The sequence below is a fragment of the Mesoplodon bidens genome (genome assembly GCF_964165515.1).
Source record: "Mesoplodon bidens genome assembly, chromosome: 20".
In the NCBI taxonomy this organism is placed as follows: Eukaryota; Metazoa; Chordata; class Mammalia; order Artiodactyla; family Ziphiidae; genus Mesoplodon; species Mesoplodon bidens.
The window spans coordinates 27,440,190-27,465,611 of NC_138181.1; the positions used below are offsets into that span (position 1 = coordinate 27,440,190).

The window sequence follows — 25,422 nt, forward strand, 5'->3', positions numbered from 1 at the left end:
GCTCCCCAATGAATACAATTTTTGATAGCTTTATTAATATATAATTAATATATAATTTTGTACCAAAAATTCACCTGTTTTAAGTGTATGATTCAATGATTTTTAGTAAATTTACATAGTTGTGAAATCATTACCACAATCCAATTTTATAACATTTTCATCACCCCCCCAAAGATCTCTGATGCCCACTGTCTCTACAGATCGCAAGAAATGTATTTTGAGCTCTTGAGTTGGAACATCTTTACATTTTCTCATGATCACCATCACTTACTACTGAGACCTTTCTACAAATAATCTAAGGTAGACATTGGGAAAAGTAAACATTGTTAAATAAATGGCATTGAAAACTCACTAACAAATTGATTGCATCTACTTCTTATGACAGCCTAAAAGGTGGCATTTTTAGGTAAAATCTAAATTCCTAGATTTATTTCAAACTCCATGTTGTTGATTCAGCCGGATTTTGTTTTAAAGGTGAAAACGGGAAGGAGTTGGGGTGAACCGATTACTTGATGACATCCTGAGAGAATTCAGACAAGTCAGTTCACGTGTGTAAACCCAATAGGTCAGACAAACATCGTTTTCTGCACTCCCTTTGTCTTGAACCCAAGGGAGATGGACTCCTCCTGAGAACAGTTAGAGAGGATAGCCTGCAGAGTTCAGGATGCTGCTTCCTGTGTGGGTCAAACACAAGTCAAGGCTTATGCCTTTTACTAGTTTTAGTTATATTCAGTTAAACAGGCCACCCCTTGTGTAGCCTAACCTCATAAATATTAAGTTCTAAAAAAATGACATTTGAGCTCAATTTAAATTGTGCCCATGTAATCAACTACCTCATAAACAAATAAACAAGAGAAAGAAAGCAAAATTATTTCCTGCTCTGCTTTCCACAAACTGACAATATATTGATAAATTCATAATAATAATAATAGATTTAGAAATATTTCAGTGAGGTTGAGAATATTGATAGATAATATACACAGTGCATCAAGAAAAAACTAGTTGTGATTTTTATGATGCCAAAATAAAACAGGATTATTCCACAGTTAGAAAACAAATCTTAACAAAAAAACCTCTAAAACACACGTCTCAAGTGTGAGGGTGGTGTATAATGAGAGATTGAAAATGAGTTCTCCGTATATTCATGTTGTTGCAGAGTCCTTCAGAACCAGCTGTACAGCAGGTATTACGTTTTTTTAGGATTATGTGAACTTAGCCCTGAGAATACGGAACTATTTAAATCAAAGTTCCAAAGTGTGACATCTCAAATGCTCCCTAAATTCAGCAGACAAATGAATGCTTCAAGTATAGAAATTATCTCAACATGATCATTTCAACTCTCCTTTATATTTGAATACCAGAAGTATAAAGGTTTTAAAAAGCTATTCATGTCTATTTCCAATAATCAGACTCTTTTTATTGTAAAATGAAAATAAAACTTAAAATAATCATAAGGACTGATTTACACACAGCCTACTTTTTTATGGTACAATAATATATACTGTGGGAATGTATTACACCAGGATCATCATCAGTAATGATTTGGAAATAGTTAAGATTTTGTTTATCACTGTAATTTTCAATATCAGCAGTCAAAAAAAAATCCCAGTAGAACCACGTGATTTGGCCAGGGCCGTCTCCTGAGTCTGTGACCGGGGGAAGACAGTATTTTGTTTCCACAAAGCCAATCTACTAATTAACCTTTAGGAATTAAGCCTTCCTGCAATACTTCTAAGTAAAAGAATAGTGTCTTCTAATGCCTCATATAGCAGAATTCCAAATATCAGGAAACATAAGTATTTATTAAAATATTTATTTATTAAGTAATCAAAATGAAGTGAAAACGTTTTCTGTCCTGAGTATGTATATTAAAATGGTATTTAACATTTAACAAAATCAACACTGTGACAGGCACCACTAAAATACAAAGCTTTTCAGTTGAAAAATTGCTGTAATTCAACTTTTAAAAATATGGCTGTATATTTTACTCTTTCACAACTGAAGTAGCATTGTACCCATAAAAGTTATATTTTATTCTGAGTGCATCCAGAAGAAAAACCCAAATATAATTATCACAAACACTCATATACCTCTAACTTTTCTTTAAATGAGGAATACTTTAAAACTTTGTTTTGATAGGCCTCAGTAACCCAATTGTGTATTCACTCGTAAAGGATATTCTTACCTGTTCATTTTGGGTCAAATTAACTCGATTGGTAACGAAAGGTCTGAAATAGGGAGATATATCTCCATAGAAGAGAGATACTTGTGGTATTCTTATTTATAAATATGAATGAACAGATTTACATTATTGTCAAGTAAAATGTAAATTTACCATGGGCCTTTTTCAAATTAGGAAAGTTACTCCTTTAATTTAGTCTTTAAATAAATTTAATGTACTGAATTTCTGGAACCAAGTGCTACTTGCAATTTATGATGAAAGGCATTTACCCGTTCTTTCTGAACTGGCCAGTTCAAGATGCAGTGAGATTTAAACATCCCTCTTCGCAAACAGAGCGCATGATTCAGTTTATAATCTGGAATATCCTCAAGAAAGATCAATATAATGGAATCCAGATTTTGTTCAATGGCTTGCTGAACTGCGTGGTGCACCTTGAATCTAAGTTAAAAAAAATAATGGAATTAAGGTATATATCAGTATACAGTTTTTAACAGCCCAAAGCTCTAAAATTAACTTTTCCCTTGTAATTAACTTTAATCTGTCACTAAAAATCAGGTTACGTTTCTTCTTAATTTTATTTTTAAAGTACTTTGAGTTGTGAGTAATAATGCTAGTCATATTTAAAAGCTCAATTTAAAAACGAGAATACACTTCAGATTTGAGTGTTCACCTACCTTTTGCATAATGGATCTTTCAGTAGATTCTGTGTTATAACAAAAATAATTTTTCTGCTCCTTCTGATGCTATTAACAATTGCTTCAAGTTCAAGGACACCTGCCTCAAAATCCCTTTCTTCCAGACAAAATCTGAGTGTATGATCTTCTTCTTCCATTGGGGAGAAATGTTCCCAGACCCAATCCCTATCTTTATAGGCATGAATTATATATGCCGCATATTCAAACTCTTCTGGCTGTCTGTCTATTTCTTTGAAACCAAGAACTCGATGCACTGAAACATTCCAATAAAAAGATATCTTCCAGCCTTCAAAATGGATGAGGAGTGTAATAAAGATAAAAATCAAGAGGATACTGGTATTTATCATGAAAAGGAGTTCAAATGGGGCGCTGTCTTTGCAGGGTGATATATCAAAAAGCATCACTGGGAAACCACGATATTGAGGTGGAGTGTTGCAGAGGTAATGGCTTGATAGTTCAGAGATGTTGGTATGGGTATTATTCATCCAATTAACAAACCAGGCAATGCTTTCACATGTACAGTCAAATGGATTAAAGCTCATATCTAAATTACTCAGGTTCTTGAATGCTGGCCCAAAAACATTCTTTTCAACAGATGTTATGAGATTCTTCTGAAGGCTTAATGACTTTAGCAACACTTGATTATCAAAGACAGATGGTGGAAGGATATTTAAATTATTCAGTCCTAAATCGATGCTCTTCAATTGGCGTAAGTCCTTGAAGATTTCTGCTGGAATCTCATCAAAGCCATTAGACTCTAAGTTAAGGATGCAGAGGTGAGAAAGACCCTGCAGAAAATGAACAGGACCGCCAGGGTTTGCATGCTTCCAGAGGCGAGCTAAGTTGTTATGCTGCAAATCCAGAATTTCTAGTTTCTCAAGACCCTTCAACAGTTCCTCGTTTATGTTGGCTATGTTATTGTTGCTCAGATCCAGAATGGTCAGGTTAGAAAGAGGGTGAAAAGGGGAAGGGGAGCTCTCCACATTTTTAAGGGCCACCCTTCGGAGCATCAGTCGTTGAAGGCTTGGAACCAAGGCAAACGAGTTGCTAGTCAGCTCTAGGTATTTGTTGTAGGAAAGGTAGATTTCAACAATATTTTCTAGACCTCTCCATTCCTGGCCTGTGAGTTCTTGCCCAATTTCATTAAGGCCAAGGTCAAGTACATTTAGGTGGCCCAACCAAGAAAAAGCACCGCTCTCTATTTTTGAGATTTTATTTTTTGTTAGGTTGAGTAGGAGCAGCGGAGAACCAGCAAGTGATAAGAACGTTTCATTTGTTAAAGTTCGCAAACTTGAGAAGGAGTTGGAGAGACTTAAGTATCTCAGCCTTGTCAATCCCGTGAAAGTATTGCTTTTTATGCCTGGAAAGTTGTTATCTTCCAGATTGAGATACTCCAAAAATTTTAGCCACTGAAAGGAAAAATCATCAATCTTGGGAAGTGAAGCCAGGGAAATGCTTTGTTTAGTAAAAGATCGTCTCAAATTCAGGTATCTCACATTGGAAAGCCCATAAAAAGAGCGAGCAGATAGATGTTCTATATTATTATACTCCAGAAAGAGATATTCTAGATGTGGAAGCCAAGCAAAGGAATCATTACCAATCACACTTAAGCTGTTATAGGAAAGATCGAGCATTGTGAGATTTGTCTGCTTCAGCCCAACAAAAGTCGTGTTGCTGGTTGTGCACAGCTGGTTGTTGCTCAGGGACAGGTTCTGAATGCTTGTGTTTGATAATTCCAAGCAGAGCTCTTCTATGAGACTGGGGCTCAGTTTGGCATTGTTCAGAGAGAAGCCAAATAACTTTCCAATTGCATGAAAACAGCCTGGAGAGAACTAAGAGTGGGACGGGAAAAGAGGTTAATAACCAAAACACAACGAGTCTGTATGACCCTTGAAAGACAGGCATATTCTTTCCTCAATCCCCTTTCCTCTTTCACCACCTTCTCCAGGTTTTCTCTCCATCCCTCTGTCTCCCAGCTCCTTCCTCTGTACCTGTATCACCCACCTCCTGCTCCAGCCCTTGACTCCCCTGGTCACTGGCTACTACTCTGCATCCATCTATCAGCTTAGATGCCACTTCTTCAGAGGGTCTTCCCTGATCTCCCAGGCTAGGTTAAGTCTCCTGGTACTTTTACTTCATCACACTGAGTATTATTGTAATTAATAAACTATTTGTAAAGTCACCTCTGGGGCAGATCCTTTTTCTCTTTTCGTGACCACTGCTGTCAGTGAACATTCTGGAATGAATGGGTGGATTTTACTATGAAACATTGACATGCACTTTCCTTTCTATGACTCTGAGCTCCAGCGATCCTCTCTGTCTTCCCACCAAGGTTTTCTCCTGACTATTTCATTACCGTGTTTCCAGCTCCCTTCCGCTCCGCCCCCCAGTCCCTCACTAGAAGCCTTGGCTGCTATGAGACTCAGCGCTGGAGCAAGACAGCAGAGGCAGGAGGGATCCAGAGAGGGTAGAGGTCAAGTCTCCTGGGAGAGCAAAGAGGCTCTGATTTCTACTGTGTCACTTGTGAGATGTTAGGGCCAATGGATGACATGAGAGAAATGTGGAAGAAAGTGAGTCAAAATACAAAGCAGGAAATGATTAGATTAATTATGGTAAATCTATAGGATAGGATTATTTTGCAGTCACTAAAATTAAGCTTGTGAATAATTCTTAATGACATGGAGGATATTCATGTTATGATATTACTTTTATTTTATTTAAAAAATTTTTTTTATTTTTTTGCGGTACGCGGGCCTCTCACTGGTGTGGCCTCTCCTGTTGCGGAGCACAGGCTCCGGATGCACAGGCTCAGCGGCCATGGCTCACAGGCCCAGCCGCTCCGCGGCACGTGGGATCTTCCCAGACCGGGGTACAAACCCGTGTCCCCTGCATCGGCAGGTGGACTCTCAACCACTGTGCCACCAGGGAAGCCTGTGTTATGATATTACTTTTAAAAGGCAGGATATACCATCATCCTCAGAGAGGCAACACAGCACAGCTGCTAAGAGAGTGGGGCCCTGGCCTAACACTGCCAGAAACCCAGCTCTGTCACCAGTCCATCACCTGGGAGGCTATGGACAGGTTCCTTACTCTTTCTTCATCTCAATTTACTCTTGTGTAAAACGATGATAAGCATAAGTTGGTTACAGGACTAGACAAAATTGTATTAAAAAAGAACTTGTCACACTGTTGGCTACACAGTTAAGTACTCTATGAATTTCAGTTGCTGTTGTTTTTTCTTTTATTACACGGAGAGAAGCTGGAGACAAACATACCCAAATGTTAACATGGGTTGTCCTGGGACTATGAGCTTTTGGATAATTTTTGTTTTTCTCCTCATTACTTATATACTTTACATTTATTTATATATTTCTACAATAAATGTTCTAAACAACAAAACAAATGCTGTTCAAAAATGAACCTGAGTAGCTTGCATAAAATATTTAATTATTATTTCAGGATAATTTCATTCACAGTCTATTTTTTAATCTGAAAATTAATATAGCTTTAAAAATCTGATTTTGTTTAGAATTCTCAATATTCTTATTCTTGGCTTGTAAAGGAATAAAATACAGACACACCTGTATGCAAAACTAATTAACAAATTGAAGATCATGGACCCAAAAAGAGAAGGTTAGGTTTACTCCATTATATAGGAAGGTGTTTGTAAAAATATAATGCTAGTTATTGTTTATCGAGCACTTACCTATAATGCCAGGCACTGTGCTAAATTCTTTGCCACAGAAGCCTATGGGGAAGTGTTATTATTATACCAATTTTAAAACTAGGGAACTGGAGCAGAGAGAACTTGAATAATTTGCCCGATTGCACAATTATTAACAGACAAAGGCCAGATAGGGAGTCAGCTAACCCAACTCTAAAGCCTGTGCTCTTAACCATCATACTATTTAAATTCTTCCAGGGATTTTGTGTAATATATAGTATTATTTCCGCTTTACAGGCAAGGAAACTAGACCCAGAGAGGTTAAGTTCCCCAAGGCCAAAGTCCTGGTCTGTAATGGATCAAGGATTTTAACCCACTTCTGTTTGACAGCAGAGCTCCAGCTCCAAATTGCTACCAAACTCCCTTTCTTGTGAGGATGACATCAATGGCCCTAAGCAGTAAGTGTGAAGGATTTCTAGAAGACGTGACAAAGGTTATCACCTCTTTCTCTAACTCTACCTTTAGATTCTTACCCACGTGACACAATTAGGGACTGCCCGCACTTAAAAGTACAACACAAGATTTTTTATCTTACCTCTTTTATTTGATTTGATGACAACTCTAATCTTTTTAAAGAAGAGTTGCCAAGGAAATCAAGTTCTTCACATCTTAGTGCAGAAATTTTATTATTTGATAGTAGAAGCTCTTGGAGATTTTCCAGTTGCAGCTGAGTTCCTAATTTAGTAGATGATAAACCATTATGAGCTAGGTCTAATTTGATTAAATTCTGAGGGGAAAAAATATGTATATAGGTTACAGTCTTGCCATGAAAAATAGTTCTTTTAAATGTACATGAATCTTAGAAATAACTGGACAGCAAAATGTCACATCTTTATTATTCTATAGAAAACTGACGGTAGGAGTAATAAAAAATCTTGGTTGTGATCAAAAATACCACTGCTACAAAGACTAGTTTCTTAATTCAAAGAATCACTTTATGTCTCTTACCAAAATAAAATGACTTCAGCTTATTTATTCGTGATGTAAGGAATATTCATATAAGCAATTTTTATTTATTTATAATAAGCATTTATTTATGATGTAAGAAATATTCATGTGGCTTATCAAACATAGTGTCATGCATCAACCTTGAAACAACAAAAAAAATGATGAAGAAATATTTTCTTAAGAAGCATGAGGAGAATGTTGCTGTTCATGAAATTTTTAAAAGATTTTCATATTGAGAAAGATTTTTAGTTATGTAAATTTTGCATCATGACTAGTACAGAATATTATTTTTTTGTTTTGTCTGTGCTGTAGGATGTTTTGTCACTTTGTGCTACCTTTGAACATGTAAACTTCCACTCTGGTAAAATGTAAGGAAAAACTGATATATGTTAGGGCAATATCTTATGTAATGTCTATTAAAGAGCTTAAGACTTCTATTTATGTTTTAAAAATAAGAATAACATTTTGCCAGCAATTAACCAGATTTTGAGGTCTTTGTGCCCAAAGACATCATTTCATCTACATCAGAATCTAAGAAGGCACAGGAAAGAATTTCAAATCCCTAGCTAGCAAGCAAATCATTTTATAAATGTTTCTAAGAATATTTAAATTTGTATATTATTCTTGGTATTTGAGGTCGAGGAATGCTCAGTTTTTTATAAGCCCACAAAATGAAGAAAACAGAGTTCTGAAAATAGCTTTGATATAAGAAAAGCACTTAATAATTGCCTCAGATTTAAAGACACCAGCATATTTTTTCACAGATTTAAATGCAAGCAAAGTACTGACAAGATAAAGGTGGTAGCTACTGAAAAGCAATACTGTAGAAGATTTCTTAAATCAAAAGTATGTAGTTTTTAGCTGAACAGCTGGCTTTATCATGCATCAATCTGTTAATTTTATTTAAATTAGAATTTGGACTCGACATATTTTTTCATTATTGCAGGTACTAAATCAGCAGTGTGGAGAGTTTATTTGCCATTCTTCATGGGATATTCTGATTCCTCTCTGGTCTCTACCTCTTGAATCTAAGTTCTATTTCTAGTGGAAGGATGCAAGAGAGGAGAGTTCTTTAAAATTATGGTATTTGCTCTCTTGAAAATATTTCCAATCATAATGGCCATATTTGTGTGTGGAGCCCCCCTTCCCATTTGGGTAGATCAGATTTCTTATTCTTCACCTTGATATTTAGATATGAAGTCTAAAGATGCATAAATGACTTGAAAACAATATTCGATAACATATTTTTCATTTCTTACCTGGAAATATTCATTTCCATCTTACCTTCAGGTTTTTAAAGGGATTACTTTTAATTTTCTGGATTGAGTTGGACATTAGATGGAGTTCAGTCAAATTCACGCAGAAGATAAAGGTTTTATCAGAAAGCTGAGAGAGCTCATTGTGTTGGAGGTTCAAAATTTCCAACAAAGGGAGACTTCGGCACAATTCTGGCTCCAGCTTTGAGATGGAGTTAAATCCTCCATCCAAGATAGTAAGTTTGCTGTATCTTGTAAAATTGGCAGGTGGTAATCTTCTGAGTTGATTATGGGTAAGATTCAACACTGTTATGTTTGTTGGGAGGTCATCAGGTATTTGAGTCAACTTCAGATGACTGCAGTCAGCTGTTTCATGTCTAACGGTACATTTGTTGGTAGAAGATGTACACAGTATCCAAAAGGGCAACAGTCCCAAAACGGAGTAGATATGATAAAGCAAATACCTGCTCATGATTTTGCCTTATAAAAGAAAAACATACAAAGTAATGGGCAGCATTAATAACATGTGCTTCCATATGCATTGGTTTATTACTTGTAATATATGTAACAAATGTGACTATATATGTAATATTTGTAACAAATGTGATCTCATTACTTGTAACATTTATACAAGTACGTATTATACAAGTAATACATCAAATGGAAATCATTCAATCAGCACAAAAAAGGATCAAAAAACAAACTCGCTCCTCGCTTTTCACCTCCACCCCAGCTGCAACGTTCCAAGGTAAACCTCTTGACTGTTTCTACTTTTAATTCTCATGGTCACTTCCACAAACCTAAATAATATGCTTATGTTTCTACTTCTTCATTTCTGGACTTTAAGTAGTTTCTTCCTACCAGAAAGATGAGGAACTTAATTATACTGTTTCCTCATCCTCTTCACATTTTTCCTTAGTTATTTTTAAATTTCATTTAATCTATTGTTACAATCTATTGTTAATCTATTGTTCTTTATAGTTCTAAAGACTATTCTGAAAACTCTCTTTCCAGTACCATAACGGTACTACCTCTATGTACCAACTCACAGGCATAGTCCCCGAAATATATTCTCCTCCTTGCCTAGGTGACATTTAACTCTTCTGGAAGGGCTGTAGCTAGAGATAAGAATTACTGAGAAGGATTAAGCCATTTACAAAACATGTAAGGACTGAAAGACATTCCCAGATATGAAGATACACTTCACCTGATGGAAGAGACTCACCAAATGCCAGGTAGGATGAGTGAAAAAGGAAAAAGACACAGACTCTTCTGAAACGTCAGAATTGTGACCATCCACCAAAAAAATCCTAAAACCTTTTAAGGAGAACATATGATCAATTACTTCCAGAGGAAAGAGATCCTGATTGCCACAAAACTTTTCATCAGCAACATAAGCCACTAGAAAACAACAGTGCTAAGCTTTCAAAACATGCAGGGGGAATAATTTTGAACCCCAAATTTCATATGAGGCTGAACAATTAAAGATAAGGGGAAGAAGCGTTTTGAGATATGCACAGACTCAGTAAGTTTATAAGTAGGCAATCTGCATGAAAAAGTTATTCTAGAATGTGCTACAGTAAAACAAACAAAAAAAAGTGAGAGAATGAAATTGGAGTGAAGAGTTGATGTTTCATGAGACGTAACAGAAACAAAGGAAGTTAAAAAGAGATGAAAAGTAGATTCACTGGGCCTTGCAATTTTGGAAAACCTAGGATTACACATTTCTTTGTCCAAATAAAAGACAATATTGCATCATGTTTGGGACCTGGCATCTGCTGCCAGGGTGCTTAATCGTTATTTGCAGTTTGGCTTGTACAGTTTGGTTTGTAAATTCACAATATGTTTTCCCCTAAATTTATGCAGGCACATCTGTCTGCAGACACACACTAACACATAATCCTACTGTAAAGTTGGGAGCCAACTTCCTGAAACCAGTACCGCCCGAGGCCACCCAGCCCATATTTGCTCATTTCTGACCTTCCTACACATCTGAAGATCTTTCCATGTCTCATCGTCTTCTGTTTTCCTTTACGAGGCCAGAGAAAGCCATTTTCTTACTCCTAGGAATACCTGAAGTGTTTTCTCCTTGTCAAGCCCATTAAAAAATGCCAGCCCCTGTCTCCTCTCCAGCCAAGAAAACTGAGAAAAGGAGATAAACTCTTTAAAGCTCACAGGCCTCTGCATCTTTGAGACAAAGATGTGATTTTTTAAAAAAGGCTGTTGCCGAATCATTTCCATCGCTTCCCTAATGTGCTTTCCCAGTTAGAGAACACTACAAAGGAAAAAAAAAATACTGCATAAAATGTTTTATCATGTTAATGAGAAACTGTTGCTGTTCCTTGTCCTCTGAGTTGTGATACAAGTCTCCTCACACCTATATTCTCTCCCCTTTTTCTACTCTCCATGTGGAATGATTCTGACTCCATCTCAAGCACCAGATCCAAGAAAGATCAAAGAATGCTAAAGCCAACAAGCATTCTAGCTGTACCCAACATGAGACATCCTATCCCAGGAAGAATTTAAAATACACACCTTCACTTACTCTGACGGCAGCTGACCGTTCCTTTTTTCATTAGTCCATATCCAGTCGTTTTCATCTGGGAAGTGAGGAAGTTTGCTGCAATCTGGAAAGTGAAACTAAAGTTAAAAAAAAAAAAAAAACACCTTTTCTCCTTGGTACATTCTAAGAAGGGCAAAGGAAAAAAATCACAATCTCAGCAAGAGGTATTTTAAATTGTTTCTTAAAAATGTCTTGTTTTTTCTTCTTCTGTACAGTCCCTTGGGTTTTAAGAGGGTCACAGATTTAGCAACAGAGAAAAGTTGAAAGAATTAAGACCTCGTCCGCCGATGTGGGCAGGGCTCTAGTGGTTAATGAATATCTAACTGAAAGCGAATTCCTCTATTTTTTTTTTTCAACCAAAGCCTGATTCATGGCTGTCAGAATCAGTTAGAGGGACAGAAAAAAAACTCAGTCCCTAATCAAAGCTAAGCACTTTCACTTCTCTTATCTCACTTTATCTTCTTAGCAACTTTGTAAGACAAAAAATGCAGAAATTAACCTTTTGATCAAAGACACCAGGTTTCACAGCAGAGGAAGAGCTGGCCTTGGCAAAGCCAGGAGCCGGTCCTAACACATGCTGTTCCACTTTACATGGTCGGAATCTGTAAGGGAAAAAATTGATTAGCCTGGAGAGAGTTCAGATTCACTATTTAGTTATCAATTAGCTTTACTGCCTTCAACTAGTGTAAGGAACATGCTTGTCAAAAAAGTAACACATTTTGGGCTTCCCTGGTGGCGCAGCGGTTGAGAGTCCGCCTGCTGATGCAGGGGACACGGGTTCGTGCCCTGGTCCGGGAAGATCCCACATGCCTCGGAGCGGCTGGGCCCGCGAGCCATGGCCGCTGAGCCTGCGCATCCGGAGCCTGTGCTCCGCAACGGGAGAGGCCACAGCGGTGAGAGGCCCGTGTACCGCAAAAAAAAAAAAAAAAAGTAACACGTTTTCATTGTTGATATAACATCACAGGAAAACATATAATGTTATACAGTAAAATATAACAATTGGCAGGAACTGTAGAGATCACTGAATCCAGCTCCCTGTTTGAGAAGTGAGGAAAACGAAACAGAGCTAGGTGAGGGATTTGCCTGAGGACATACCGCAAGTTGCCTTAATGCGTTATACAAGTAAAGTAAGAAAACAGCCTGGAACAGTTCAAACATGTCATTAGCTTGACGTGACTGCAGAACTGAGAGCAAGAAGTTCGCTGGTATCAGGGTGCAAAATGCCCTCTCCTGGGCTCCAGCCTTAGCTGGACCACCTTGTGGTTACACTTTTCTGATTCTGCCATCACATCTATGATATAATGGCATAAGCAGGCAAACGACTGTCCCCCACATCTACCCACTGGGATGTGCAGTAAAACGTTACTACTATTCAAAAGGTTTCTTCTCTGTGAGCCCCTGAAGGCAGGACAGGGTGCGCTCTTTGTGTGTGACTCTCCGGCCAGTCTTCCACGGTAGGCTGTCACTTTGGGCTCCAATGAACCAGGCTGCTCTTCAGTATTCAGACCCTTGTGTGGTCTCCACATTGACCCTGGACTTGACCACGTGACTAGCTTTGGCCAACGGGATATTAGTAAGCATGCAGCAAGCCAAGGATGGATAAGTATTTGCATATTAGGACTGTCCCTCTTCCTCTCAGAACCCAGTCGCTGTGTGGTGAGATGCCCAGCCTAGCCTTGTGCAAGGCAAAACGGAGGAGAACCGAGGGTCTAGCCAATAGCTCCAACTGAGCACCCAGAAGACAGCCATTGAGTAAGCCATATTGGGAGTGGATTTTCCAATCCCAGTTGAGTCACCCCTGCTGATGCCCCATGCAGCAGAGATGAGCTGTCCCCACAAGTCCTGCCAAAATTCCAGAGGAGTGAACAAATAAATGACTCATGTTTTAAACCAAAAATTTTGGAGTGATGTATTAGGTATCATCAGATAAATGAAATTCATTCCCCCCCACAACCCTACACACCCATCTCTTATGTCTTAGGACTTCTTGTAAATATCAGGTTTTCCATAATGTTGGTTGAACTAAAGAATGGCTTCCAAAAAATAATTTTTATTGGTAGTCTCATAATGCAATAATCAGTTTAGGCATAATACCAGTTCTCATCCAGATATTAATAGTCCTCAATTCATGTTGGCTTCTAAATACAACACAGGTCAGTTTCTCTCCAGTGTACATTTCTTAATTATGCATTAACTTATTTAGCTATTATGGTGGTAGGTGCTACAGTGAAAAAGTTTATTTTTCCTTTTTTAAGACAATTAAATCAAAACTATGATATATGTCCATATGTGGACTCGAAACAACAAGAACAAAGAAAGAAACAAACAAACAAGCCAAACAGAAACAGACTCATAGATACAGAGAACAAACTGGTAGTTGCCAGACGGGGGAAGGCGGGAGAACAGATGAAGTAGGTGAAGCGGATAAAGAAGTACAAACTTCCAGCTACAAAATAAATAAGTCACAGGTGTGTAATGTACAGCATAAAGAATACAGTCAATAATCTTGGAACAAGTTTGCATGGTGACAGATGGTAACTAGACTTATTGTGGTGATCATAATGTATAAAAATATCGAATCACTATGTTGTACACCTGAAACTAATATAATACTGTATGTTAACTATGATTCCAAAATGGACAAACAAAAACTTCTCATGGGTTTACAATGTCATGAGTATAGTATGGACCTAGATAAACAGTTACATCAGATAGACCATCATTTTGAACTGTGCTGACCCGTCTCCCTTCACAGCCACCATTCAGAAAGGACATGGTCCTGCTCTGAACTGTCTGAAATTCCAGAAGGCATCTCTTTTTCTTTTTTCTTTGTGAACTCTTTCTCTAAAGTAAAGGTGCAATTCCTCTTGCCAGTGTCATTTCCATTTCTGCTCACTGAGCTTCAGCTGGTTTAAATTAAGTTTGTTGTCAGCCAGACAACAAACTCAGCAAGAACTTTAATGAGAAGAAAAACACTGTGCCCCTCCTGTTACTCTCACTCATGTCCACTGAGCAGGACTGAACTTGAACTTCCCCTCTGAAAAAGAAACCAACATTTGACACACAGAGCTTCTAGCTTAACTTGAGCTTTTCCTTATTTTCTATTTTTTCGTACTTTTATGTGGTAGATGAAAAGTGGTGATATCTTCCTCTCTCTTGTAAATCTGGGAGGTAGGTTCGTGTGAGTGGGTCTCACTCTCCTTCACTGACAGTCTCAGGATATGGTGAAGGTCTCTTCAAACTCTGTGCCTTAAATTTGATATTCATTTATTAATATGAAAAATAAAATTCCAGGTCCAGTGGTTAACACTCCACACTTCCACTGCAGGAAGCATGGGTTTGATCCCCGGTCAGGGAACTAAGATCCCGCATGTCGCGTGGCACAGCAAAAAATAAACAAAATAGAATAAAATAAAATTCCAGACCAAACTTCACTATCATCCTACTTTCTTTCTATTTATTTATTTACTTTCAACTTGGACATTTTCCCGGTATTTATTATGAGTACATTGGCCTCCTGGAATTGTTCTACAGAGTCATGATTAAATAAATAACCCCATAGTACTACCCCTGTCTATGTGAGGAGCAGCTTGATTTCAAATCAAAACCTGCTGTTAAGAGCATTTGCCCTTGCTATTCTTACTTTTTTCCCTTTCTTTTAAATTGGAGTATAGTTGATATACAATATGATATCATCCTACACTTTAAATATCCTAATTAAATTTGAATGAACTGATGCCTACTGGGCATCCAGTGAATGGAGTCATAAAAGTCAAACAAAGCCATTAACAATCACACTTAACACAAAGAAGTTCAAAGTATCAAAAGCAGCTAATAATTTACTGTAATCAGATTAAACTGGTCATTGGTGACAGTTTAATGCTCATGCAGGTCGATCTCCATTTTATAATGCAAATTTTGAATCAACACAGAAAATTAAAGAGAGTGTCCAGTGTTGAAAAGGATAGGCAGTTGCTTTTGAACATGCTTCTTGCTTTTCTCCTAACAGGAAGCTGTATCTGTATCTGGGAGGATTTATAATAAGAATATGAGAACTGGTCCTTAAAAAATGAGAAGTAAAAGTGGAAGGAAGGTGGGGAGGGGGAGGTTTACTAGCCTAAAGATTTGGAGAAAAAGTACATAAACCTAGGGAAATTCAGAAAGCTGTAAGCCAGAGTTTACAGCCTGTATAAAATGTTAATCTTATTCTTTACTTTACCTAGAAATAGGCCTATATAAGAGTTGAAAGTACACTTTAACATCAATACCATTTCAAAAGAAATGGTAACATTTCTTTCTGTTTAAATTACCTATGGCCTGGAGTGTGAAAGGCCCACAAGGGAAATGAGTAAGTTCTTTAAGAAGAGAAGCTGACCGACCCCTGGCCAGGACCTCAAAACTGGGTCAAGAGAGCATTTTTTAAAGCTATATTACAATTGACCCCTTGATGTCTTGACATTAGTTTTGAGTTCAGTTTTTGGGGGATATTTGAGGGCTTCTAGACACTGGGCATAATTTGCCCTAAACTGAATAGAAAACAATTTATCATGAGAGTAGAAAGGAAGAAAAGAAGTACAAGGGAGAAATCAAAGAGGAAATAAAAAAATACCTAGAAACAAATGACAATGAAAACACAACAACCCAAAACCTATGGGATGTAGCAAAAGCAGTTCTAAGAGGGAAGTTTATAGCAATACAATCTTACCTCAAGAAGCAAGAAACATCTCAAATAAACAACCTAAACTTACACCTAAAGCAATTAGAGAAAGAAGAACAAAAACACCCAAAAGTTAGCAGAAGGAAAGAGATCATAAAGATCAGATCAGAAAAAAAGGAAAAAGAAATGAAGGAAACAATAGCAAAGATCAATAAAACAAAAAGCTGGTTCTTTGAGAAGATAAACAAAATTGATAAACCATTAGTCAGACCCATCAAGAAAAAAAGGAAGAAGACTCAAATCAATAGAATTAGAAATGAAAAAGGAGAAGTAACAATGACATTCCAGAAATACAAAGGATCATGAGAGATTACTACAAGCAACTATACGCCAATGAAATGGACAACCTGGAAGAAATGGACAAATTCTTAGAAAAGCACAACCTTCTGAGACTGAACCAGAAAGAAATAGAAAATATAAATAGACCAATCACAAGCACTGAAATTGAAACTGTGATTAAAAATCTTCCAACAAACAAAAGCCCAGGACCAGATGGCTTCACAGGCAAATTCTATCAAACATTGAGAGAAGAACTAACACCTATCCTTCTCAAACTCTTCCAAAATATAGCAGAAGGAGGAACACTCCTCAACTCATTCTACGAGGCCACCAACACCCTGATACCAAAACCAGACAAAGATGTCACAAAGAAAGAAAACTACAGGCCAATATCACTGACGAACATAGATGCAAAAATCCTCAAAAAAATACTAGCAAACAGAATCCTACAACACATTAAAAGGATCATACACCATGATCAAGTGGGGTTTATCCCAGGAATGCAAGGATTCTTCAATATATGCAAATCAATCAATGTGATACACCATATTAACAAATTGAAGGAGAAAAACCATATGATCATCTCAATAGATGCAGAAAAAGCTTTAGACAAAATTCAATACCCATTTATAATAAAAACCCTCCAGAAAGTAATCATAGAGGGAACTTAACCTCAACATAATAAAGGCCATATATGACAAACCCACAGCAAACATCGTTCTCAATGGTGAACAACTGAAACCATTTCCACTAAGATCAGGAACAAGACAAGGTTGCCCACTCTCACCATTATTATTTAACATAGTGTGGGAAATTTTACCCACAGCAATCAGAGAAGAAAAAGAAGTAAAAGTAATGCAAATCAGAAAAGAAGAAGAAAAGCTGTCACTGTTTGCAGATGACATGATACTATACATAGAGAATCCTAAAGACTCTACCAGAAAACTACTAGAGCTAATCAATGAATTTGGTAAAGTAGCAGGATACAAAATTAATGCACAGAAATCTCTTGCATTCCTATACACTGATAATGAAAAATCTGAAAGATAAATTAAGGAAACATTCCCATTCACCATTGCAACAAAAAGAACAAAATACCTAGGAATAAACCTACCTAAGGAGACAAAATACCTGTATGCATAAAGCTATAATACACTGATGAAAGAAATTAAAGGTGATACAAACAGATGGAGAGATATATCATGTTCTTGGATTGGAAGAATCAACATTGTGAAAATGACTATACTAGCCAAAGCAATCTACAGATTCAATGCAATCCCTATCAAATTACCAATGGCATCTTTCACAGAACTAGAACAAAAAAATTTCACAAATTGTATGGAAACACAAAAGAACCCGAATAGCCAAAGCAATCTTGAGAAAGAAAAACAGAGCTGGAGGAATCAGGCTCCTGGACTTCAGATTATACTACAACGCTACAGTAATCAAGACAGTATGGTACTGGCACAAAAACAGAAATATAGATCAATGGAACAGGATAGAAAGCCCAGAGCTGAACCCACACACATATGGTCACCTTATTTTTGATAAAGGAGGCAAGAATATACAATGGAGAAAAGACAGCCTCTTCAGTAAGTGGTGCTGGGAAAACTGGACAGCCACATGCAAAAGAATGAAATTAGAGCACTCCCTAACACCATACACAAAAATAAACTCCAAATGGATTAAAGATCTAAATGTAAGGCCAGACACTATAAAACTTTTAGAGGAGGGCTTCCCTGGTGGCGAGTGGTTGAGAGTCCACCTGCCGATGCAGGGGACACGGGTTCGTGCCCCAGTCTAGGAAGATCCCACATGCCGCGGAGCGGCTGGGCCTGCGAGCCATGGCCGCTGAGCCTGCGCGTCCGGAGCCTGTGCTCCACAATGGGAGAGGCCACAACAGTGAGAGGCCCGCGTACCACACAAAAAAATCAAAAAACAAAAAACAAAAAAAACTCTTAGAGGAAAACATAGGCAGAACACTCCATGGCATAAATCACAGCAAGATCCTTTTTGACCCACTTGCTAGAGAAATGGAAATAGAAACAAAAATAAACAAATGGGACCTAATGAAACTTAAAAGCTTTTGCATAGCAAAGGAAACCATAAACAAGATGAAAAGACAACCCTCAGAATGGGAGAAAATATTTGCAAATGGAGCAACTGGCAAAGGACTAATCTCCAAAATTTACAAGCAGCTCATGCAGCTCAATATCAAAAAAACAAACAACCCAATCCAAAAATGGGCAGAAGACCTAAATAGACATTCCTCCAAAGAAGATATACAGATTGCCAACAAACACACAAAAGGATGTTCAACATAACTAATCATTAGAGAAATGCAACTCAAAACTACAATGAGATATCATCTCACACCAGTCAGAATGGCCATCATCAAAAAATCTACAAACAGGGCTTCCCTGGTGGCGCAGTGGTTGAGAGTCTGCCTGCCGATGAGGGGACACGGGTTCGTGCCCCGGTCCGGGAAGATCCCACATGCCGTGGAGTGGCTGGGCCTGTGAGCCATGGCCGCTGAGCCTGCGTGTCCGGAGCCTGTGCTCCACAGCGGGAGAGGCCACAACAGTGAGAGGCCCACGTACCGCAAAAAAGAAAAAAAAAAAAATCTACAAACAATAAATGCTGGAGAGGGTGTGGAGAAAAGGGGACTCTCTCGCACTGTTGGTGGGAATGTAAACTGATACAGCCACTATGGAGAACAGTATGGAGGTTCCTTCAAAAACTAAAAATAGAACTACCATATGACCCAGCAATCCCACTACCGGGCATATACCCTGAGAAAATCATCATTCAAAAAGAGTCATGTATCACAATGTTCATTGCAGCTCTATTTACAATAGCCAGGACATGGAAGCAACCTAAGTGTTTATCAACAGATGAATGGATAAGGAAGATGTGGCACATATATACAATGGAATATTACTCAGCCGTAAAAAGAAACGAAATTGAGTTACTTGTAGTGAGGTGGATGGACCTAGAGTCCGTCATACAGAGTGAAGTAAGACAGAAAGAGAAAAACAAATACTGTATGTTAACACATATATATGGAATCTAAAGGAAAAAAATGGTTATGAAGAACCTAGGGGCAGGACAGGAATAAAGATGTAGATGTAGAGAATGGACTTGAGGACACGGGGAGGGGGAAGGGTAAGCTGGGATGAAGAGATAGAATGGCATGGACTTACACTACCCAAATAGATAGCTAGTGGGAGGCAGCTGCATAGCACGGGGAGATCAGCTCGGTGCTTTGTGACCACCTGGAGGGGTGGGATAGGGAGGGTGGGAGGGAGAAGCAAGAGGGAAGAGATATGGGGATACATGTATGTATATATAGCTGATTCACTTTGTTATACAGCAGCAACTAACACAATATTGTAAAGCAATTATACTCCAATAAAGATGTTAAAAAAAGAAAAGAAAAAAAGAAAAGAAGTACAAGGGAGTCTTGGTGGCCAGACTATCACCAAGTTCCTCATTTATATGGTATCAGCCAAGAAAACAGAATTGAAATTTCTGGAGTCTGTAAAAATATCTTGGTGGAGTTAAAGAGTGTGTTAAAATATGAGTTGTAATTTTTGTGACAATAATATCTTGGTGTATTTCTTGGGTCAAGGTGGGGGGTCTGGCAGTTACATTGTTGGAGGGTATAAATTAATCATTTAGGAAGGTATATGTAAATGGTATATGTTAATGGTATTTGTTTATAACCAAAGGGAAGGGGTGGTCAGAATGCAGAGTGGGAAGTCGTGGTGGAAAGCTGGGAGAGAGAGTAAGAGAAGGCACTGGAAAGTGGGAGGCCTCTCCCCGGGGAGTCGAGCATTGGACTAATAATTTTCATTTATATTTAGAATGGCACAGTTAGTAGTAACCTTGATAAGTTTTCCCTTGAGGCACGGGAGTGTAGGGGTTTTGGCAGCGAGCAAGGTGTATACGAGGATCATGGAGTGAGCAGACAGTGAGGTCAGGAACTGTAATAGCATCTCTAGTATCAGAGGAAGAAAGCAATCAATGTCCCATGTCCAATTTGTGGGCACCTTCGAGAGATTAGCCATGGCAATGATCTGAGAGTCCGGGATGAAGTTATATCTGTTGTGGAGGGCAATGTTATTTTTAGCAGCAAGCTCCTGGGCCAGGGCAATGCTGTTTTGGATGTGGGACCAGGATATCCTTCCCACATGGACACCCACTTGGGTTGATGTAGGTCATGTTTTTGTGACCATATGGTGTCATAACAAGGTTGAGCCCCTCATAGAAGTTGAAGGCTATGTTGGGCTTGGGAGCTTGTAAATATCTTTTAAATCAAGGGGCTCTCTGGGTGCATCACAGCTAGCAAAAGTGATGCCAGTATTGGTGATCTTTTGTAATTGGACCAAAGCTTTGGAACCCAACTGGCAATTGCACAATTACTATCCTAATTAAGGGTGGCTGAATCTAAAAGCCCCCAATAATCCAAGGTTTTGCCCAGATAGATGATGAGAGACTTTACTGCAAATAGGATTTAAATCCAATGGCCTGATTTGGATGCATGTGGTTAACAGGGTGTCAGGTGGTTAGGCAACTGAAATATCCTTGTCTGATGCTGGAGCTTCAGCATTAGTCTGTTGGCAGGTGCTCTAATTTAGCCAAAGACTAGGTGCCCTCTGCCTCCATTGTCAGTCTGGTTGGTGATGGGTCAATCCCTGGTTGGGGAACTAAGATCCCGTGAGCCGCGAGGCAAAAAAAAAAAAGAAAAAAAATTCATTCACAATAGCATCAAAAAGAATAAAAAACTTAGTAAGTCTAACCAATAACAAAAGTAGGTATCTTACCACATGTAAGTTCCAAAATATGATTCCCAACTATTGAGAAAGGCAAATATGGCTATACTTTGGAGCTAATCAAACCTAAATTCAAATCATGACTCAGACATTTACTAGCTTTATGATCTCTGACAATTTTTTTCATCTGTGCACGAATTTCCTCCTCTGTCAATTAGAGATAATATAACCAACTAACAGAATTATTGTGAAGATTAGGGATAATTAAACTAACAGTTTGGCACATAGAGTGTACTCAATAAATTATAGCTATTGTTTTTACTATTAAGATAAATCAAGTAATTCTTTTTTTTTTTTTGTGGTACGTGGGCCTCTCCCTGTTGTGGCCTCTCTCGTTGCGGAGCACAGGCTCCGGACGCGCAGGCTCAGTGGCCATGGCTCACGGGCCCAGCCGCTCCGCGGCATGTGGGATCTTCCCAGACCGGGGCACGAACCTGTGTCCCCTGCATCGGCAGGCGGACTCTCAACCACTGCGCCACCAGGGAAGCCCAAGATAAATCAAGTAATTCTTATAAGAAAACTAGATAGGCTGTACCTCTGAGTTTTGAACACTCAAAACAAATTAATTGTGTACAACAGCTTGTTAGCATGTAAGAAGAATTGCATCAGATTAACACTGTCGTGTTTCTCAAGGAGTAGGCTTAGATACAGTCTAGGAAAATAGTACCTGATTTTATCTGTAAAATCACCATCTGGTGGCACTCAGATACTGTTATAGCCAGTGCCCATATGTCCCAGGGCACACCACCAGCACATCAAAGGCGAGACTGATTAAGGAGATATCAATGATAAAGACTCTACTTGAAGATATGAAGAGACTTGAAAGTGTATGTTTTAAAGTAAGGGTATGCTGTTAACATTGATAGTTATTGTTCAATCTTCATCCAAAATGTCATATCAATCACCATATTATATTCCTGCCAAATAGATCTTGAGCGTTCCTGCTTTCAGATAGTCTCAAGGATACTTAAACTTTGACAATTTGATAAATGGAAAATAGCATCTTGCTGTTTGATGGCGTATTTTAAATGTTATGAGTGAAGCTGAGCATTTTTTCATCTTTGTTTATTTCTATTTGTTTTTCACTAAAGTATCTGATTGTCTTTTTCCAGTTTTCCTACTGTTTTTACATATTGTTCTTATTACTTGTAAGGTTTTGTTTGTTTTCGTTTTTGTTTTTTTTGGGTTTTTTGCTTTTTGTTGTTTTGGGCTGTGCTGTGTGGCTTGTGGGATTTAGTTTCCCCACCAGGGACTGAACCTGGGCCCGCAGCAGTGAAAGCGCTGAGTCCTAACTACTGGACTGCCAGGGAACTCCCTTGTAAGTTTTTTAATATTAAGAAAATTAACTTTTTGTTATACACCCTGTCATTTTTACCTGGTTTGTTATCTGTCTTAATTTTTTTTTTTAGTGTTGTTTTAGGCCATAAAAAAGTTTAGTAAAATCATATTTATCCATCTGCTCACAGCGTCTAAATTTTGTTTCTTGCTTAGAAAGGCTTTTCCACTCCATACTCTTTAATTTCATTCAGGGAATTTGGCCCCTAATACATTCTCCAAAACGATGAAAACATTATGTTAAAAAAACTTTCACTGTACCAATATGGTATTGACCAATACTATTTGCTAACTCAATAAACAGAATACTTGCAGAGCAGTTAAAAATGAGGTAGGGGGCTTCCCTGGTGGCACAGTGATTGAGAGTCCGCCTGCCGATGCAGGGGACATGGGTTCATGCCCCGGTCCGGGAAGATCCCACATGCCGCAGAGCGGCTAGGCCCGTGAGCCATGGCCACTGAGCCTGCGCGTCCGGAGCCTGTGCTCCGCAACGGGAGAGGCCACAACAGTGAGAGGCCCGCGTACCGCAAAGAAAAAAAAAAAAGAAGTAGGTATAAAAAAAAAATGAGGTAGGTATATATACATTTACCATTTTAGAAAGATTTTCAAGTTATGTTGTTAAGTGATATAGCCAAATTGCAAAATAATGTATAGTGTGACCCCATTTGTGTAAAAAGAGAAAAAATACCTATATCTCTAAACTATATTCTTTTATATTCTTAGAAAAGGTCTAGGAAGTTACATAAGATTCTGTGAATAGTAGTTACTTCCAGAGAGCTGGGGTGGGAAAACTCCAGGTATGTATGGAAAGGAAAAAGGATTTAATTTTCATAGTAAACTCTTCCATGTTGTTTAAACTTTTATCATGCCCATGCTCTGTTTTTGTAATAAAGAATGACTATTAAGATGCACAGCCCTTGAAGATACGGCAGTGGCAGCAGACAGTATTTGATCCTCCCTGAGTCATCACATTAAAAGCAGATAGAGCAATTAGATAGCAAAACCCCCAATCCATGGACCGCATCAAAAATAAAACTAGTTGGCAAAGTATCAGAGGGTGAAGATAAGCTATCAACATCCATAAGACCAGCATCATATAAGCATCCACGCAGAAGAAATTAGAGGGATGTGGCATTTGACAAACCTAAGTCAACTTTCAGCTTATGGATGTGGAAGTTTACATTCAGCCAGAGCCCTAAAATTCCCCCTCATATAAACCCAGGAATATTAAAGAAATAACCCTTTCTTTGTTTTCTTACTGACTTGAATTTACCAATGTCTTTACCGTTAAAGTATGAGAAAAATCAACTATAAAGTTTTAGAAGAGGTAGATGAGATCTTTTAACATTTCGCTGCCATAAAAGGTCTACTATCAAGCTTGACTACTTTAGCAATAAACATACTTTCATCCTAAATAAAACTATTCTAGGATGCTCTGGAGACCTAAAAAAATGCTACTTTGGCCCAACGCTCTTTTACATCCACTCACAGAGAAAATGTTTCTTTTTTTCCCCAAAATTTGAGGGGTTTAATGACTCAGAGCATTATGGAATGGTTGGTCCATGTACAGAACAAAATTCTTCTCAGCAGGAATGTAATTAACTTAAGACCATTTAAAGAGTGTTTGTGAACCAATCAAATGAAACTTGAGAGAACATTTCTCCCATTTTTTGGTTTACGTTTTTGGAAAGTTCTTGATGAGGCATAGCAAAAGGGACAAGATCCTTAGGAATTGGCTAATTTGCTAAGCAAGGAGAGAATTTGACAATCTTCTCTTTTGTGTTGAGACTGCAGATCCGCTGTTGCTTCATGGGGTCAGTGAGTCAAGGTTTCTGGAGAAAAGACTCATTTGTAAGGTACCTGCTTCTCACACGATTGATGTGTTGATAATGTTAGTTCCCGGTACTACCAGCCAATCAGATGCAGAGATCTGCACCTCGGCATGTGCAAATGAGATATGAAGTTATGAAAATATTCTTCCTTTGCCTCACAATTTAGGTGCGGTCCAGGTTTTCAATGATCATTTCAGCTGCATTGCACTCTTCACGACATCAAATGATCACTTCTGGATATAGTTTTACACTAGTCTAATGAAAATGATAGGTAACAGATTAAGGAAATAGGAAACAGATAAAGAGGAAGTTGAGTTTTTAGATTTATACTTAAGTCATGAATGCAAAGCATTTCTGACAGAAAGAGGCAGCATAGCGCAGCAGTGAGAACCAGAGTTTTTTAACCTCAGTCAGAAAGATTGAGGTTTGCATCATGGCTCTGTCAGTTAATGACTATGTGTGACCTTGGGTGGCCTTAGTTTCTGCATCTGAATAACAGTTATAGTGATGCCTACTTTAGAGGACTATTGTAAGGATTAAATAAAATAGTGTATGTTCATGTCTGGCATATAGTAAATATTCAATGAATGGTCATTATTATTAACATCTCTTGGTGATAATTTTACTTTCCTATTTAATACTTTTTAGCAATATGCTTATTACAATTAAATAGCCTTATGACTCTATATTTTACTCAATGTATTCGTTTGTTTTTACCAGATACGGTTATATACATAGGTATGATATGCTCTATCTCCTCCCTTTCGTCCTTCCTTCTAGAATTACACATAATTCTCTATAATCTACGACATAGTTGCTGATGCTCAAGTTAACCCGTAGGCTATGTTTATTCTCATTGCACTGGGATCTAGAGTCGTGTCCTGTATCTGAACTTCCAAGTCAGTAATTGGATCACAGTTACTGCCTTGCCTCAGATTTGGGGATATCCTTGGATACCATGGAGAAAACTCACCTGGTGCGTGGAATGCACGATCTGCTTTGGAGCACTTCTCAGGGTTATGCAGCAGAAGAGGCTCATCCGACCGTGTCCCTCAT

The 25,422-nt window shown here is 38.2% G+C and overlaps 1 protein-coding gene across 3 annotated transcripts; it reads right to left on the minus strand.

Moving 5' to 3' along the window:
- Positions 1 to 25,422, minus strand: TLR3 (toll like receptor 3). 3 transcript variants are annotated; one of them, XM_081220846.1, is made up of 7 exons: positions 11,341 to 11,363; positions 10,031 to 10,122; positions 8,834 to 9,285; positions 7,137 to 7,328; positions 2,857 to 4,709; positions 2,452 to 2,620; positions 1 to 674 (listed from the first exon to the last, which is right to left on the minus strand). In XM_081220846.1, exons 3-7 carry the CDS (start codon positions 9,275 to 9,277, stop codon positions 660 to 662), a joined length of 2,673 nt encoding a protein of 890 aa, XP_081076972.1. In that variant the 5' UTR covers positions 9,278 to 9,285; positions 10,031 to 10,122; positions 11,341 to 11,363; the 3' UTR covers positions 1 to 659. The 3 variants fall into 3 exon arrangements, with proteins under 3 accessions (XP_081076972.1, XP_081076973.1, XP_081076971.1); XM_081220847.1 differs by lacking the exons at positions 1 to 674; positions 10,031 to 10,122 and adding an exon at positions 25,340 to 25,422 and having other exon boundaries at positions 1,496 to 2,620; positions 11,351 to 11,432; XM_081220845.1 differs by lacking the exons at positions 1 to 674; positions 11,341 to 11,363 and having other exon boundaries at positions 1,496 to 2,620.

Excerpts from the sequence above, each read along its gene's own strand:
- TLR3 (XM_081220847.1), bottom strand. The coding sequence starts at position 25,405 with ATGAGCCTCTTCTGCTGCATAACCCTGAGAAGTGCTCCAAAGCAGATC. Across the intron at positions 11,433-25,339 it reads TCGTGCATTCCACGCACCAG|ATTGCAGCAAACTTCCTCAC; the intron begins GTGAGTTTTCTC and ends TTCACTTTCCAG. Across the intron at positions 2,621-2,856 it reads AAAGATCCATTATGCAAAAG|ATTCAAGGTGCACCACGCAG; the intron begins GTAGGTGAACAC and ends TTTTTAACTTAG.